The 20284-nt window shown below is 34.8% G+C and overlaps 1 protein-coding gene across 1 annotated transcript in view; it reads left to right on the forward strand.

The window, feature by feature from the left end:
* The window catches only part of LOC150094691 (uncharacterized), a 326662-nt gene that overhangs the window by 204313 nt on the left and 102065 nt on the right, over positions 1-20284 (forward strand). The window contains exons 3-5 of the mRNA XM_090411634.1: positions 2462-2522; positions 8708-8772; positions 17867-18089. Of these exons, the coding sequence (XP_090267760.1) occupies positions 2462-2522; positions 8708-8772; positions 17867-18089 (349 nt within the window). The remainder of the gene's footprint in view (positions 1-2461; positions 2523-8707; positions 8773-17866; positions 18090-20284) is intronic.

Genomic DNA, 20284 nt, shown 5'->3' on the forward strand with positions numbered 1-20284 from the left:
ACGTTTGAGGTCTAGTCATTCTGGTCCTGGGCCGCTATTCACTCTGTAAGTTTTCGCCTCCAGTTTTCCTTCCACAACCTCATCCGGATTCGACAAAATTCATGGATCGACTCATCCTCTCCTCTTTTCTACTGGCGTCAATTCTACCGATGGTCGATGATCTCTCTTTTTCCCTGATGCCTTATATTTGGTCTTCCCGGGACTCTGGAAACTGGTGTCTGAGACCCCCGAACTTTCCCACGCAAACTCTTGACTTTCTTTTAAGTGCAAAATTACTAGTTTACCTTTCTGAATTTTGGATGTGACTCCTGTAAAAGTCGATGCAATAGAAAATGGAAAAAATTTACGCTGCATCGAATTTTACATAGGGACTCTGCCTGTCTTTGGAGTGTATAAGAGATGCTAATTTTTTTTTTTTTTTTTAGGAGTTGTAAATTATTATTTACAACTTCTAAAATGTGGATTAAGTTTTTTTTTTGCATATGGTGGGAACTGTATTCATTGGCTAAGAAGGTTTTGTGAATGTGGTCAAGTTCCGTGGAGAGGACACTATTATCTGAACTAATTAATTTAGCCCTGTTATATATAAATAATCCCATACTATTGGTGGGGGAAGATGACTGTTTGTGCATATATCTACTGGTGTGTGATACCATAGAATACAGTGGAAGAAGACCACTATGTTCCATCACAGCAAATATAAATATGAAAAACTTTTCCTTGAATCTGCTTCTGCCTTAAGAAGCTACTCTAATTTCAACAAATTTGGTTACATGAAGCTACTATAAATTTGGAAAGCTGTCATCCTCTGTACTTCAGTCCAATAGCCAAGGATGCCCATTAGCTCACTGGAAGATTGATTCAATTTTTAGTTAATAATTAGTCGTGTTGTAATTAGTTATGAATAGCCAATGTATAAGGCTTAGCACCAGACTTCGGATGTTCCTGTTCGCTGCTGAGATTTAAAAAAAAGGGTGGGGGGCAGTTTCCCATATTTTTGGAGTTTTTGGCAACTGTCATTTATTTGGATTAGGTGCTTTCATCAGTGTTGTGACATTCATCGAATGCCTCTGACTCTTGAATTTGTTTTGTGTAGAATGTATTTTGTATTTCTTCTCTTCATATAGGAATGCTCTGATTGCCCAAAGTAGCTACAACATGCAGTTTTGATTTCTGGGTAGCAGAGAGAAAATGATGTTGGTTTTGATGAGAGCAGGTGAAAGGTGCTAGTCTCCTTTTAGATATTATTATTACACAGCACCTTCAAGTACTCGTTGCAGGAGAGCACTATACACAACTTACTATCTTTCCTGCTTAATCCTTCGACTACTACTATCAACACAATGCTGACTACCACCTGCTACCATTGCCAACAGTATTTTTTTTTTCTGTAAATTGCATGTGCTCTCTTGGCCAAATCGACTGTATGCTGGATGAAAAACCTGAGTGTTTTGGGAGAAAAAGCCCTGCTTACCTCCTTATGAGATTGGCTAATTGAAAAAGCCCATATAAAGATTCCACTCATTAGGAGGAGAATTAAACTCAAGTCTTTTCCAGTCAAAGGATGTGATATCCTTTTGTTCTAAGTGCACGACAGAGTTGCTTATGAAGGATGCAGCTTGGTTTTGAGAGTGCCTATATGTATGGTATTGAGGTGGCATATTTTTCTTTTTCACTTAGTTTAAATTGTATAGTTATGTAATGGTTAATAATTAATACCCATGATTGATTACAATGAATCATTTAGCTAGAATTTTGGCCAGGCTCTGTTCTACCTTTTTTTTTTTTTTTTTAATGGGAACTCTATCAAGTTAATTCTGTTAGTGATATCATTTTTCTGAACTGGTGTGTGTGTGTGCGTGTGCGCGCGCGCGCATGCACTAGGATTCCTTTTTTCAGCATGCTAACCTACTCTTACATGGTAAGGTGATAACTATATATATATATATATATATATATATATATATATCATCATCATCATCATCATCATCTTCCTTATACCCTCTTTTACCTTGCGGTGTCGAGGGTCCATTGATCATCGGACCTCACTCCGTTTACAGGATAAGGTGGTCAGCCTTATGCCGCGGTGTATCCTATATGGCCTGTAGTGTTGAGTTCTCAAGGCCAGTTTGCCTGCTTTGCAGGATGAAAAACCCCAGAATAAACTGGGGGAAAAAACCCTGCTGTCCATGCCCAAGACTGGCTAACTTGGCTATGGCTGAGGAAGATCCTTCAGCTCCTCACGTCACCGACGGGAATCGAACCTAGGACACTCCTTCCCTAGCCATATGGTTGCGAAGCGCATAGCCACTAGGCTAACCGCGCGGACATATATATATATATTTGCATACATACATACATATATATATATGCAGATGCCCTCCCTCGATGAGTCTTTGGACTCCCTGGAAGTGATAAATAATAATAATAATAATAATAAAATTTTTTTCCTTTCTTTTAGGTTATCAGATGTTGAAGGGGAAAGAACTATTCCAGAAGATGCCATACTTTTGAGATCTGTGGTAAGATAATAGTTTAGAGGTGGATTTCTCAAATTATTTTGGGCAATCCATCTCCCTTTGAATTAATCTAAAGTACTCCCAGCATTACACCAAATTATTTATGAATTTTCAGAAGGATTTATATATGAGGTCTGTCCAAAAAAAAATGAATTGATTTAATTTGATTATAGACTTAGTAGATTTGGTATTTGGTCTCCTTCAAAGTGAGTCCTTCATGTAGTAACGTGTAAAATAAAATCCATGACGTGTCTGTTCTTGGAAACATTTAACAAAATTAATTTTAGGATATCCAAAGTTCTCACTGAATATTGCTGAAGGCCATGGTAAAATGGCCTGTAAGTCAGAAATGTTCACTAAGACATACTTATTTTAAAAAAGTGATGAGCACTGTTAAATGCTATTTTCTGCAACCAGGATAAATGTATTACATTGTATTTGTTCAGATTGTGATAATATAGTGATGTTTCATAACTTTTTGTTTACTGTCTTTTTATAAGGAACCTTCTCTTTGATTGGAGTGTACTTTTCTTTGAGCAATCAACATGGAGGTGATTGCATGCCACATGAATTCAGTATTCCACTGCATGATGCTTGATGTGAACAGGTGCAAGGGATTTGATAAACATCAGGGAATACTATCTAGAAGCTTCCTTCATTTGGGGGGGGGGGGTCTGCAATGGACACTTATTTCCTTCAAATAAGTGTACTGATCAAATTAAAGACCTGGCAAACAGCTATCCAGTTTGAAGAAAATTGTGGATAGAAAAGATTCATGAAATGTTGTTTGACACATCATCATGTGCATTCTCTTAGAGGAATATGTGTACCTATATTAACCAATCTCTTTTCTGTTTAATTCCCACTCATTCATTTTAGACAAATTATGGACTTTACAACCTTGTTAGAAATAATAATTTTAATTTTCCAACGTTTTGACCTTCATATTAAGGCCATCATCTGGAGTATAGACACATATATATACATAGATAAGCTATATTACATTTCGCACAGTATGCTAAAGAGAATGATTTGATCAACAGTTATTCTACTGGCCTGACCTCTAGTGAAAAATTAGATTAAATTAAAATAAATGAAATGAAAAATATATATATGTATACTCCAGATGATGGATGACCTTAATGTGAAGGTCGAAAAGTTGACAAATTAAAATTATTATTTCTAACATGGTTGTAGAGTCCATAATTTGTCTAAAATGAATGCTGATCACCATGCAATACTAAAGGAAAGGATCCACTCATTCATGTGCTGTAGGTTCATGTGTAGTATATTCATGTATTCATGTGTAGGATCTACATTAAATAAAGTTGTTAATTGATGTGATATTTCATCAGTCATTTCATGGGAGAGGGTTTTCTTAACAGACAAAGGCTAGATAAAAGGGAGAAGACTTCCACATCCTGTAAAGAATGCAGAGGTGTCTGATCCATTGTCCTAGTCTCACTTTCTTCCAGTGTATCCTGAGTAAGCATCTATCTACCTGGATACTGAATGAGTGGCAGTTAGGCACTTATCTGACCATTAAAATTAGAATTGACTAAAACCAAATAAAAACAAAATATGGTGTTATAATCAAATGGCTCACTGGCTGGGATTAAACAAGGGTCAAATAAGGACCCTTCCATTTTCATCAGAGGACAGAAGGTTGCTTGTTTAATCACACATTAAAATTGTCAGCTATTGGGATTGATTGAAGATATCCATCATCAATTAAGATGCATTGAGGGAAAAGAGACTGACTAGCAGAAAAACACTACAGAAAAGACTAGCAATTAGTGTTAACTGTGAATGCTAAAATTAAGTGCGATACTTTTACATAACTGAGATTTATTTATTCAGGTAATAGTGATAAGGTAAAGAAAGAAATAATACTCATCATGAAATATGTAGGTCATCATCATCGTTTATTCATGTATGTATAGGGAAATATATACAGTATATTCCAAAAAAAAAAAAAAAAAAAAGCAGTACTGAACTTTGATACCCCTTTCAATACATGCTATGAGATATTCAACTGCATGCACATTAATAGAAGAGCACATGTAGAGTCTACACCATTACATTTAGCTGTAGCAATGGTGTTGACTTTGGAAAGAAAGATGTTTCTTGTTGAGCATTATTTTCATTCATACAGAGTTGGTAGAGCAAACAGTCTAAGCCTACTACTTATTTGTGAGCAGTTTGTTTGTCATTTCTAAGCAAGCCCCAAGCAATAGTGGCATAATTGGGCCCTACGTTCTTGAAGAGGGTGTTATAACTGTTACCTTGAATAGCAAATGATACATTGAGAATATGTTGGTTCCTTTCATCCAAGATTTGCATAGGATGTGCTGTGCAAAAAACATTCCATTTCATGTGTAGGTATTCCAACAAGATGGAGCAACCTGTCACACATTACATATCAGAACACTTCCCCAGGAGGCTCATTTTGAGGTTAATAGAATTCCCATACCCTTCAAGTTCTCCTGATCTCACATCACCCGACAGCTTCGTTTGAGGTATGTTGAAGGAATGAGTATTCCACAATGACCCACCTTCGAACCTTGATGAACTAGGGGATAAAATTACACAACGTATCCGGCAGATGTCCCAACCCTTGTTCTGCAAGATGACAGAGAACCTTCACATGCACTACGAAACCTATTTTGAAAGACAAAGTGCCCATTTTGAACATGTAATCTACCATTGTTAATGCTTTATTCAATCAAGATTCCACTGATAGTTGTGGATGTACATATCATCATGTGTAAACATATATTTCTTTGTTAATAAACCCATTTACTCCATAACACACACACACACACACACACACACATATATATATACTGTATATATACACAGAAACATGCATATAACAACTCATGGAGATAGTCTGTTAAATGAAAGTGACACGTTGCTCTGTTATAGGCCATATGATAAATGTCAGATGGTTCACAAGTCTCATCTTCAAAAAGAAGTGTTTGCTTGTGTATTGCCAAAACTATTTTCTTGGACTTCCTCTGTGTTCATTAGTTGGTCTATAAAGAGCAAGAGTACTGAACATAGGTGAAAATGGATGAATCAGTTGCTGTTCTAATCATCTCAGCTGACTTTTCTGAATTGTTTCTACTAAGAGTCTTTGCTAGCTATCTTCAAGAATGACTGTTAGGAATGTGATTTTGCCATGTATATCCTAGTATTGATCAATGGAGTGTTGTCCCAAAGCTATTAACTCATTGAAAACAATGTTTCATGTCTGGGAATCATATGTAAATGTGGCTTGACTGGTGGTTTGATATTTGTTGTGTTGAGATATTGTGTTCTATGTATTGTTCTATGTTCTTTACAAAAGAGAGTTTTGCTAATTTGGGGGCTTAGCAGATTTGGTAGATATGTGGATAGCAATGAAGGTAGAGAATATCTTGCATCAATAATGGGTCTCAGTTGCAAGCCCTGCTTATCTACTTTTGGGACTCCATAGATTCTTAGTAGTGGGGGGGGTCTTGACAGGTGTCCTTAGACAAGTTCAGATTATCTTTTATCAAATTATTGATCTTATTATGGAAATGACCCATTTGGTTATGATCCAGTTTTATGTAGGTGTTTGTATCATTCATTAGTGATTGTAATATATATTTTATGGAATTCATCAGAAGTGTGTTGCCTTTGTTAGTTTTCCGTATGACAATGCTCCTATCTTGTTTATTATTTTTTAGAGCCAATTGATCCATTTTTATAATGTTATAACCACCTAGTAACTAGGTGGTTTTGCTTGTAGAAGCTGTTCGAATGCAAAGAGAATTGTCACATTTATAGGAACTCTTTGAAGGCTTTTTTCCACATTGAACATGATATCTAATTTTTGAATCCTACTCGTGGTTTCACAAAGTTTCAACTTTGTGAAAGGATTGAGTTCTGAATCAGATAATGCACATGAGAATGTGTTGATGACCATATTATTATGGGATAATTTGTCATTGGGACTGTTTTTTTTTTTCAATGATTAAATTTTGCAGTTTTTTCTTCATTCTTTCTTTGCTAGCTGTGAATATGTACTTTAGTTTTTCATAGGTAAGTCTATCTAAACTATTCCAAATGTTTATAGGAAGGAAGGAGGATATTTCTGTATGAAAAAAAACTCTAATTTTTTGCAAGAAAGAGCCCACATACCTCTTCCTTACTTTCAGTAATACCCAGATATCAGAACACAATCAGATTATCTTTCTTGGACTGGCCTATACCTCCAACCTTCTCTCCTTGCACAAACACATTTCAACCATAGCTTCTGGCTGCCAAAAAAACTTGGTGTACATTTTCACACAAGACATTACTTCACAGCTGCTAACTCTATACAAATCTCAAAACTGTCCAACTGTGGAATGTTGCTCCCATATTTGGGATGGTGCACCAAAATCCTCTCTAAGACTGCTTGATTCTATCCAGAAGAGGGCAATTCAGTTAATAATTCTTTCCTCACATATCCACTTCAATTACTGTCTCACACACGCATTCAATTTTTTCTGCTTTATGTCTCTTCTGCAGATACTTGCATGGACAATGCCCTGCTGAATTGACTACTATTATTCCTCCAGTTTTCTCCAAAATCATTAAAACATGAACTACTGCTCTTGTTATGATGATTGTTTTACACTCCATCTTGAAACTCCACCTTCACTGGCTCTTCTTTCATTTCATCTACTTCTATTCTTTGGAAAGCCCCCCCCCCTCCCCCACTCTACCTTCCCCAAAGAATACAACCTTTAGTTATTAAAAAATAATAATAATAATTAAAAATAAATAAATAAATATATAAAACAAATTCCATTCCTCCTTTTTTCTTATCCTCTTATCCACACATAGCACTGATCTGCTATAGGTCTTGAACTTTTGTGTGTGGGTTAGATAAAAAAAAAAAAAATGCAGAAATACAGAAGTTTATATAGATACAATGCATCTGTAGCATATTATCTGGACTAGGTCTGTGAAGAGTCTTAAAGCAAATCAGTTATAGAACCTCTGGGTGCATCATTCCAAATGCGAGATGTATAGAGTTGGTATCAAAGTGTACTGTCTTAACTGAAAAAAGTGCATCAAGTTTTTTGGATGCTAAGGAAGTGATGTTTTGTACCAGGAAAAGCTAGTTGATTGCTATCCTGAGAAGAGAATTTTTTTTATGCAGAAGTAGAAAGGGCAGTTTTGTAATAATAAAATGGACTTAATTGACCCTCTCCCATTAAAGAATAACAAGAAGATTGGTGTTTAATGCATTGACTGTCTTCAAGTTTAGAATGTTCAAGCACTGCATTTTGTTAAAATAGGAGGAATGAAGAATACCACCAACAGCAAAATGATGGATAGGATATGACATCAGTAAGAAAATATAATTTATGTATAGCAGGAAAAGGATAGACAAAAGAATGGACCCATGTGCACTCTTGACAGAAGACTTGAAAAAAGAAAACTAGACTCACAGTTGAAAAGTATAATGGCAAATCATGGGATGGTAGTGTAGTTTGTTTCATGGCCCTATGGCAAACCTCTTCAGATGTCCTAGAAATGTCATACTGCACTATGTTTCTCTAAACTTTTCCGTGGCATTTTCCAGAGGTATGTGACAGGCAAATCTGTATTGTCACCCAATGATTGGAGGCTTTTGAGTAGTGAAGAGATGACTGTTAATATTCTTCTTAATTTTGAGAGGTCTGAGGTGAGGATAAAAGAATGGGTTGCATATAAGTTTGTGTCCTTGCTGTAAGGATAAATATCAGCTGAGTATAAAACAGAATTGAAATTATACAGAAATTGTTAATTCCAGAGCATAGGTTTTGGGCATAAATACAGAAATTACTGAGTACAAAAGAACTGTTACCAGAAAAAGTATGATTTGCATGGATTTAGACTAAGGTTAAATATATAACTTAGGAAATTTTAACTATATAAATAATCTTATCAAATTCCTGATATGCCCTCAAAGGATGAATAGGATATTATGATAGTATTACATGAAAAGTTAATATTCTTAAAATTAAATATTACACAAATTTCATATACTATGCACAGAAGTTTGCAATACTGTACTAATGTTTGAGCTTTTTTTTTTTAATCTCAAAGATTTATCATGCTTTTTTTAAACCTTCTTAGTTCTTTTGCTTTGCATTGCTAAAGTCAAAATTATTAAAATATTTCAGGAATCAAGATCAGAGAATGGACAAATATATGCAAATACATCCACTGAACAAGTAGCTGATTTTAGGTAAGATTTAAATAATTTTGCTTATTCAGTTTCACTGAACTTTGCAGAATGAATGTGGAAAGTAATTTTCCTGTGTTTATTATAATACAAGTAACTTTGCTTCATGAATCACTTCTTTGTATACTGAGAACAATTGACTCTGCCATATCCTAGGAACTAGTTTTTCATCCTGCAAAACAGTGCAACCACTAACCATTGAACCACACACACACATGCTCAAGATTATAGATGCATTACTCTCACAGCCCTCATTGTTTTTAGCTATTAATTTAATCTTACTAAACCATATTTCATCACAACTTGCCTTCAGTATACACATTTTTATAAAGCATCTTTTCTAGGTAAGATATATTGCATTATATTATACCAAGTATTGTACGCCCACACTTCGTAGAGCCGCCCTTTGCTTTGTGCCAAGAAGAGTCAATTCATGCTGAAGGGAAGAAAGAAATAAAGGATGTATGAATGGTCACCAACAAGCGAAATCAATGCTTTATATGTAAATTTTCCAGCTGTTGTACAAGCAAAATAGTTACTTTAAGAACTAGAATTTTCATAAAAGAAAAGATAATTTTCTGACATACAATAATAATAAACAATCATCTCATGAAACACATTGATTACCCTAATATCAGAATGGATTCTCCTTCTTTTGACATGCACAGAAGTGTTGAAGGGTCTCGTAACTGTGGGTGTACAGTATTTTCATGCTTTAAGTTACTGCATTACCATTCTTAGTAATTTTTTCAGTGCACCCATTAATTTTTGCATTATATTCACTCCTAAAATGTTTCTGTTGCACATCTCTTTATCGGTTATATTTAAAAGCAATAGCTCTACATAATAGAAAAGAAAAAAAAAAGACACCATTGCATTTTTCTTTACTAGTAGTTATACTAATAGGCATGCTGAGTATATTTGATTCAACCTCCAGACCTTGAACATTCACATGTCTGAAAAACGTTCAATTTGTGAGATCACTCCTATCCTGTTGTTTACTATTAGTCATAAGAAGTTAGGTCATACCCAATATATTTTGATATAGAGAATTATTCTTTTTATTTACATTTCTAGTAAATTCATACATGAGAGGATGTTCAGCCTGAGACACTGCATTTTTTTTTAGTTTTATATATATATATATATTTGATTATATAAAGAAACCTTTGGAGAATTCTTGACTAAATAAACACACGTAAAACCAAAACCCAAACCATAGGATCCACTGGGAAAAGACCAAACTTCTACACAGATCTTCATACAAACATGAACGTTTATATAAAGAAAGTGCTGAAGCCCTACTTCTCAGACCCAATCTAAACCGCAATGATGCTCTTGCCATTCCTAAAGTATGGGAAATTGTCATACAAAATTGTGTAAAATAATTCAATTTTAATTTAAATTTAATCTAAATAATCTAATGTATTTTTTTTTTTTTTTTTTTTTTTTTACGCTAGAAAGCTCCCTGATGCACACATTTAGATTTTCATTGTATTCATGCGCCTTATCTGTATGTTATTCCTAGTATTGTTCTCAACTGTACTGATGATGTCCTAGACACTTAGGTCGAAATATTTACGTATTAAAAAAAAAACCTATTACTGTGGTTTTACGTGTTTATTTAGTTGTTATATATATATATATATATATAATGTGGTTCCCACAAACAAAACTTTATAAGCCTATGGTACATTTGTACTGTGGGTGAGCTGAAGATTTTTTTTTTTTTGCCATTTTTATCACTTTTATATATTTTTTGTAGTTTTTTTATTTTTATATAGTTCAGAAAGCCTGCTCTGCAGACCAAATATGGAATTTTTTCAAGCCACTTCAGGCCTACAATAAGCGGAGCAGTGGTCTCACACTGGGCAATAAATTTATCTCCTACATAATCACAAACATTTATGCCTAGAGTGCAGTTTGCAGTTCAAACTCACAACCTGTTGGGGAGATCAGGTATGCTAATCACTAAGCCAACCAGGCCAGCAACAGATTTATAAACGAGAAGAGGTATAACCAATACCAGTTCTGATAAATGGCTGTGGAAATATTTGTAGAATATGCAAAGAACAGAAACTGAATATCCATACAGAAAATTGGAATGAATTGGTGAGAGATGAGGCATTAATTAACCTAATTGCTTTTTTTATGCTGAGTAAAATATTTTTAGTAAGCTTTAGAAGGACATCTTAGCATTATCCCAAGAAGAGAAATCTTGTGTTGTTCAGGAGTTTTTTTGTTTTTTTTTTAATTCTTCTTTAGTGAACTATAATATCTAGTTTTTGGTGACACATAGTGTAGGTGATGTACACCAAATGAAAAGCTTTTTCAGTGTTTTTAGTTCCAAATTTTTTTTTTTTTTTTGGTGGAATGAATTGATAGCTGAAAGGAAATCATGTAACTCAGCAGGTCATTTCCTGCATTCATCTTCATTGCACCATGTGTCACAAAATCTCAGTATTATGCATACGTTCAAAAAAAGCAGTATAATTACAAACTCTACTCCAACTTCTTGTTTACAGTGGATGTTCAGAAACTCATACACAAATTGCTGTTCTCTGATCCAGCTCCACAGCAGCATCCTGACATTCACTACAGAACGTCAGTTTCTGTCCCTTACATTGGTAGACTTTCTGTCAAGATACTTATCTCCTCAAAGCTCATGATATCAGGGTGGCCTTCAAGCCTATTTTAACTATACAAGGTTTATTTTGTTTGCCTAAAGACCATGACCCCCCCTTCTACAAACATCCTGAGGGCTATAATATTCCATGCTCTTGTGATCTTTCTTACATTAACCAGACATTTAGAAGTTTTGAAATAAGACAGGAAGAATTCATTGAAGATGTCAGCAACAACAGAGAAGACAATACAGACCTGGCATGTGTGGGACAAATCTGGACAGATTTGTCCCACACATGCACGCACAAAGAACATTGAATGGAATAAGAGCTCCATGCCTTACATAGAAAGACAACCTTACTGCTTGCAACATATAAGAATCTACTATGGTCATCTTTTCGCAAGGCATACTTAATAAGAACCAAGGATTAATCATGTGATATTTGGAAATCACTTATTAGATCTTTTCATATGTCAAATCAACTTTTCAGCCAATTTTCTTCACATAGTGCTGGACAATAACTCTTGTCACTTCCCCCATCATGGTTTTAGTTTCAGCATATATTGTAACGATTTCTGCATAGTTTGTTTCTTAGTAATGTTATAGTTCATATTTACCTTTATTGCATTTATTTTTATGTATTTTTAAACCAGAGCTACAAATATTAGTGGTGAAACTAGTAGATTCATTATCTTTGTATTTACAACCAAATAAAACCCAGTTTATTTTATAAATGGGATTTATTTAATTAAGATATGAATTTAACATACCTGTTTGCATTTTTTGAAAATAAAGATGGTAAATAACTTGCTACAAGACTTGATCAGATCCAAGACAATGTATAATTAGAATTCCTGGGCATAAGAAAGGGAAAAAAAACTAAAAAATTAACAAAAAACTTATGGTGCTGGCTGTTTCATTTAAAACATCACATGTGGATAGCAGAAAAACTGTAAGCTTGCCAACAGTATTACTTTTGTTTTGTCATCAGAACATTACCTATAAAAATATTTATATAAATTAAGCTGATACTGCAGGTGAGTAAATTTTTTTGTGGCTAGCAGAGTTAAGTGGCATTTCTGTAGCCCTGCTGGTGATTGCTTATTAATCAAGGGGTTCCAAAATAGTACAAAAGTTAACTGTTAATGATTTTCTTCATTGCTTTAGAAGGAATCAGGGTCAGATTTAAAGTTGTTGTGGCCTGTAAGCTATAACTTTTTGTTATCCAGTTTAGACAAGATTGTTCAGATTTCTTTCTGGCAAAAAATCAAAGGGGGACATTTAATTTTATAAGTTTGGAATGGTAAGAGAATATTTATCAAGATGATCTAGTTTAAAAAAGAACTTAGTTTCCAATCCTCAACTACTTACTCAACACTATAATAAGCCAGTCATCCTTTAAGCCTGAAGTATTCAGTACACTAGTGCGTAGCCACAACTTCGCCATAGCCGAAAAAGATCCCTGCAGAAGAAATTAGGATACAGGTAGAACAAGGTATCCACAACATGCCCAATCATATTGCCAACAATATCAGACTGGATGTAGCCAGTGTTCTTACATAAGCCAAACCACCAAAAAGCAACCTATCAAAAGAAGAATTCAAAGCTCTGCAAGAAATGAAAAACAACAGTGAAATAATAATTACTAAAGCGGATAAGTGAAATGCCACTGTGGTTCTAATCCAAACAGACTACACAGGTAAGCTTGCCTCTTTACTTTTAGATTGTCTACCTACCTCCCTATAGTATATGATCCCACCAGCTCCCAAATCAGAACACTCCACAGGTTCCTTAAGAAGGTTACCTCTTAGCCTATAGAATTGACTAACAGACTAAAGATTGTTAACTCTCACCCCCCCCAATATATGGCCTGCCAAAAATCCATAAGCAGAATGTACCATTACATCCCATTGTGAATGGTATTGATTTCCCCATATACAAATTAGCCAAAGTGCTCACACAATTTACTGGCAACACACCTTCACACATAAAAAAAACTCAGCTACTTTTAAAGCCAGTACAGAAAACCTCTCACTCCAACACACTGACATAATGGTCAGTTTTGATGAAAGTAGATACCTCTTCTTATTCATCAATGTCCCACTCAAAGATACCTTGGACCTCGTCCAAGCTAAATTTCCTCCCAATATCTCAGTCCTGGTTCAGTTCACCATGAATTCAGGCTGTTTTGCTTGGCAAGGAAAATTTTACAAACAGATAGAGGGGACAGCCATGGGTTCCCCACTCTCTCTCCACCCTGGCTTCTTTATGGAGTCTTTTGAAGAAAAAGTCTTAAACTCTGCCCCACAAACTCACTGTTTGGCTAGGCTATGATATGTTTGCTATTTGACCACATGGTCTGGATACACTCCACAATTTCTTAACACACTTAATCAACATCCCTAGGATCCAGTTTACCTTTTCCAAAGTAAACTAGATCCCAACAACAGTCCCCCCTTTCCTGAACATTTTGATTACATGCCAGCCTGATGGATCCCTAGCTTTCTCTGTTTACAGAAAGCCTACACATACAGGTAGATACTTTCACCAGTAGTTACCCCACTTCCCAACAATATGAGACTATAAAAATCCTATATAACAGGGCAAAATTAATCAGTTCAGATAATAATGCCCTAACTACTGAACTTAACCATATCCTTAACACCTTCTTAGTCAATGACTACAACCCCAAAAAAATTCAAAAAATATTAAAACCAGTTAGCCATAACCCCCCCCCTCCCCCCTTATATCCGGGATACATCCGAAAAACTAACAAAAATCTTAAGAAAATATGACCTCACAACTAGTTACAAACTACATAAGAAATTAGCATCTTCCACTCCACCAAAGACCAGCCACTTCCCCTAGATCTACCCGGAATATACCAGTTCCCTTGCAGTTGCAAACTGTCCTATTGGCCAGACAGGCAGGACAGCCAATATCAGGATATATGAACACTAGGACTACATCTGGTTTCACCAATGCAGCCACTCAGGGCTTGCTGACCATACACTGGACACCCCCACAACAGAATACACTGGAAGAAGGCCACTTGATTACACCACAGCAAGTACAAATATGAAAAATGATTCCTTAAATCAGTCTCAGCTCTGAAAAATCCCAAATCTTAACAAATTGGGATGCATGAGACTGCCTCAAATTTGGAAAACTTGCATTCTAAGAACATCAGCCCAATGGCCAACGCAATCATTTAGCACACTAGGGGGGTGACTCTAGGACTGACTTCAGCCTCATTTGCTTAGTGTTAGTGTTTTGTGATCCCTGAAGATGGCAGTGTAACATTGCTGTAATATAGGAAGGTATCGATTAAAGTTTTTAATTAATATTCTAGTATACATTGTCCTGAAAAAATTAAAAGCTAGAGTATTCTGTATGCCACTAGAGCACATAATAAAAAATGGTCTCTGAACATGTAAAATTGAATTACTCATTGTTTCTTGATATACAGCAGTACTGTAAGTAATGCATCCCATGATAATATCACACTGCTTTCAAGTCTTATAACTTGAGAGGTAATATCTTCAAGATGGAAACAAAAGGATAAAAAAAAAAAAAAAAAAAAAAAAAAAGAAATTATAAATGGAAAATTTGACTCAAAAAAAAAAAATGTATATCGTAATTTAGCATGATACGTAATTAATCTGACACTGATCCATCTTCATTACATGTTTGATATATGAAGACTTTGGAGCCCTCTTATTAATGAAAGTATCTAACATTGTTTATTGCATGCAGCATTTTTTCCATATGAACTTCTGCATAATGTGTTTGATCCATTGCCAACCTTGAAACTTTCACACTCATTTCTTCAATGATAAAACAATATTAGGACTGGATATGAGTTTCCAAAATAGACAATTTGCTTGAGTTGATAATTTGGATTGCATCCGTTAATATGCTTTTGAAATTTTGTCATCTTTCTCTATCAATTTTACATTGCAGAAGCTAAGGATGAACTAAATTTTTATCTATTGAAATTTTGTCATCTTTCTCTATCAATTTTACATTGCAGAAGCTAAGGATGAACTAAATTTTTATCTATATATGAAAAAATTTTCATGCCAACAGCCAAATGATGAGATAAATTTATTGCTAGCATAATAATAAAATATATTACACAAAAAATGTTATAAATTTTGTACAAATTGCAATATGTTTTTGGCAAAAGTTGCAAATTTCCTAAGGATGTAGTTAAGGAATTGATGTACAGTGCTTATAGAAAACTATGCAGAGAGAGACATTTCAGTACAGAATATGTCTATCCTGAACTGCGATGCGGCTCTCACAATGTTGTACCATGCTTAGCACCAAGTGATTCAAGTTCTTGGGGCAAACTGGCCCACTCCTCCTTCAGAGCAAGGATAAGGCCTAATTTGTTTTCTGGAGGGGAATTTGAGCAGCATTGTTTCTAGATAAGATCAACATTCTTCATCCTCGCATCAAATTCACACTAGAAAAGGAATCTTCATAGGGTATCTCCTTTCTACACACCCAACACAAAGAAGATGGTTCTATCTCCACTTCTGTCTATCGTAAACTGACGTTTTCAGGCTGTTACATTCACAATTCATCTGTCCACCATCCATCTCAAAAATTTGGCATCGTTAAATCATTAGTAGCCAGAGCACACAGATTTTGCTCCTCCAAAGAATCTTTAAACCAAGAATTGGAAATCATCAAAAATATAGCCATACTCTTCTCTCCCGTAGCCCTAAATGGACTGTTGGATCAGTCATGGCTGGCAAGTGATATTCTTTGTTAGCCTCCTCCAATCATCTCGGTCTCTTGTTCTTGATGTCAATTGAGAAAGGGATGAATTTGTCCATTTTTTGATGTTATCAGTCCATTTTAATTGAGGTCGGAACTTGATCCCAGAACGATTCCTTCTAGTGCTTACTTTGGAATCCATTAGCTCTCTCCACATGTGCGAACCATTTCATCTGTCTTCTTTTGATGACTGTCAGAATATTTTCCCTTTTTTTCTCGTCTATTGAATCAATCAGTTTTTGGACATTTTCGTTGGTTTCATGAGTGGTATAGGGAATTCTCAAAAATCTTCTGTAAGTTTTCATTTCAAAAGACAGGCGTCTCGTTTCATCTTTTCTGAATAAAGTCCAGGCCTCATAACCATACAAGAGAATAGAATTTATCAAAGCCATACTAAATGGATACAATCCAAAAACAGCTCAAAAAATCATCAGTCATTTCCCCACACATCAACCTAGACAAGAACAAGCTTGTAGGATTCCCATATCATATGTCAAAGGCATCTCCGAATATCTGTCAAAAATTATGAAGAAATACAAACTTGCTGCTATCTACAAACCATTCAACCAAATATATCATTTGCTACCTTCTCCTAAAGACAAACTCTCACCTTTGATGCTACCTGGCGTTTACAAAGTTCAATATTCCTGTAAGATGTCTTACTACGGACAAACAGTGAGACATCTTACAGGAACATTGAAAGATGTCTTACTATGGACAGACAGGGAGATCTATTAGTAAACATATCTCTAAACATCAAGACCATATCTGTCTTATCAAACCTCACAAATCTGGCCTCGCACAACACGGAGTTGAAAACCCAAACCATAGGATCCAGTGGAAAACCCAAACTTCTACCTAGATCCTTATGTAAACTTTTATATAAAAATTTATATAAAGAAAGTGCTGAAGCCCTACATCACAGACCCAATTTAAACCGTAACGATGTTCTTACTATCCCTAAAGTTTGGGAAATTGTCATCCTTAATTGTGTAAAATAAATTTATGTATGTTATTTTAATTTAATCTAATTTATTTTTTATCAGATATATTTTATTTCTACATCATGCTACTGAACGCATAGTGGGATTCCATTGTAAGCATGCGCACTAACTGCTTGTTATTCCTAATATTGTTTGAAATTACTGTACTGATGATATCTTAAGATACTTAAGACTAAATATTTACTTATTAAATAATTTAAGTACTGTGGTCACATATGTATGTTTAAGTTAAAAACTTTTATGCAGATGTACATAGGCATCACTTACATATTGTATATGCAAAATGCTTGCTCATGCATCACCGTGTATTCTGGGTAGTAATCATCAGTAGTGGTGATCACATTTTTTTTTGAGTTGGTGGGGGGGAGATATTTCAGAGTTTGATCAAGGACTTATTGTAGGTACCTGTCTGACTGGAGCCACGATTTTGAAAACAGCAGAGCTGACTGGTTTGTCAAAAGGTGAAATAACCTGGTTGTTTAATCAGTGGAAAAATAAGCCAAATTCCTTGTCTGAGAGGATTATAAATTTAATGTTAGTGATAGTGGGTAATCCCATTGTCAGAGGCTGCTGTGTCTGCCAATATCATGTGTTTTCTGTCCAGTTTGACTGTTTTGTGGTCAAAACATTTCATCTCTTAACAATTTTCTAGATTTTTTTATATATATATTTTTTTTAGAATTTCCCAAGCTGTGAAAGACAGAGCTCTACCAGATATTCCTGTTCAACAGCTAGGCAGTAATTCATGCGATGACATAGACCTAGTATCATCCCGTGATACATCATCAGAATTATATACTCTTGTTTCTAAATCAAATCACATCAGATCTGCTAGTCAGAGTGCAGCAATAACTATACAAAGTGCTATTCCTCTCTTACCTGCAGGAAATGTACGCCATTCGGTAGGTATTTTTACTTTTCATTAAAACTTGAGATTTATGAACTCTGAAATGATGATTAGCTTATGTCATCAATAACTGGTTATTAGTGTCACAGTAACAATGATAATTTGGTTTTTTTTCCCTTTAATTTAATTTGATTTCTGTAGAGTGCAGGTATGTATGAATTATATATTAGAAACTAGTGAAATGAAACACTTGATTTAATTTTGATATTTCTTGATTTGAGTGAAGTAGGCTATGTGAGACTTACTTGCAGTGAACAGTGTGGTAGTGAGCAAATCAATGTACAGACATAGACTATGGGAAAGTGGAGTATGCAGAAAAAATGGGGAAGAGATCTCCGTTTTTACATACAAGCTTTTAATTATGAAACAAACTTATTCATCATTGTCTGTTTTAAAAACATGATTCCATGAATAAAGTGCTACTGCATCTTTTCATATCAGTACTTTTGGCTGTTTTAACCTGCCTTAATTTCATTAAATCTTTCAAAATTCTTTTCAACCAGTTTTGTTAAAATTTGATTTTTGTTCTGACTGGTATGGCATAAAATTAGAAATATATGTGTATGTATTTTCCTCCACACCTATAACGATTCATACCACAAGTATTATTTCATTTCTTTCCAGTAGTTTATTGGAAACTTAAACAAATCTAGTATATGTGTCTCATTGAATAAAATGAGAATTGTAATGCAAACAAGACATTGTTTAATTAATATTAAAAATTATACAAATATAGTTATTTACGTAAAATTTGTTTTATAAATCGCTGGCTTTACAGTTCTCTAAATATAATCCTTTCATTACCAATGAAATCAGTTCTCCTTTCTTTATTGTTGCTTCTGTGAAGTTGAGGATATGTTAGAAATGTTTTTGTCATGTTTGGAGGTTTTGACAGCACTAGGAAAGGATTAAAAACTAATTTTAATGCTTCCTATATTTCATCTCAGTCATTGAGACATCTTCAGGGTGTACAAATAACATTTATAACACACACATCGAGACCACACAATACTCAATGACACATGTGAGTGACTCTAAAGTCCTATGTAGGTCGTCTACCCTCTATGGGCATTTGTAGGTAGCCTAGGATGTAAACTGGGACCTGTGACAATTATTGTTACCCAAATTTTTTGGAAGTTTTATGAGTCCGTATTTGTTTAAATTAGATTGATTTCTGAGTGCCACTGCAGATTCCAAAAACAGTCTTTCTATTTTAAATTTACTATGGTTGAGCATGGTGGTTTTTGCCAGCATTGCTCCACATGAAAGAATTGGATAGGATGGGATGGTTTTTATTGATCACTTTACTAGTTTCGTGAAAATTCTTATGTTCCATGGTAACACCATAGATCTCTTCAAATGTTGCATCAATAGCACTTTCTTCAAATTCCAAGAAAAATATTTTGAACAGAAGGAAGGATTAGCAATGGACTCTTCTCTTTCTGGCTTGTTGGCAAATTTGTTCATGGTGTAATCTGAAGAGAAAGCCATTTATTACCAAGGAACTTGTGTGGGTGAATCAGTGCCATTCACAATGGGGCATCATCAGGAGAAATAAGTGAATAAACTAAAAAACCAGTTTTAGCAGGTAACATACATTATGAAATATTTAAGAAACAGGAACAACAATGGAAAGCTCACATTTACTGTGATTTACTGTTGTTTGCTGTTTGTGGTCTGCTGTGATCTAGTCATAATTGTGTGTCATGTTGATTTAGAGAAGACTAGATTTGATGTAGAATCATCCCTTGTTTTAAGCTGCACTGTTGATGATGTGTGATAACTTCAGCTGATTCATTGAATGCTCGTGAGGAAAATTTGTAATCTGTGTGAAGTATTTTGGTTTGTTGCTATAATACTGGATGTTTGGTTTTGGTTATGTATGGACACCCTTGATTTGTATTTCCTTTTGTTCTCCACATCCTTGATGTGCTCAGATTAGTGTGTTTTTCCAATACTGGATGTTTGGTTTTGGTTATGTATGGACACCCCTGATTTGTATTTCCTTTTGTTCTCCACATCCTTGATGTGTTCAGATTAGTGTGTTTTTCCCAACCTGCCAGTCTGTCCTATGTAGTGCAAACCAAAAGTGCAGTTGATCTTGTAGGCACCAGGTTTCTTGAGAGGTGAATGGGAAGGTTTTGGAGGTTTCAGATTAAAGGTTAATACTTCTTTTAAGATGCAGGGATA

This window comes from Typopeltis vanoorti, chromosome 21 (genome assembly GCF_054136105.1).
Source record: "Typopeltis vanoorti isolate ZY-2024b chromosome 21, IOZ_Tvanoo_1.0, whole genome shotgun sequence".
Taxonomy (NCBI): Eukaryota; Metazoa; Arthropoda; class Arachnida; order Uropygi; family Thelyphonidae; genus Typopeltis; species Typopeltis vanoorti.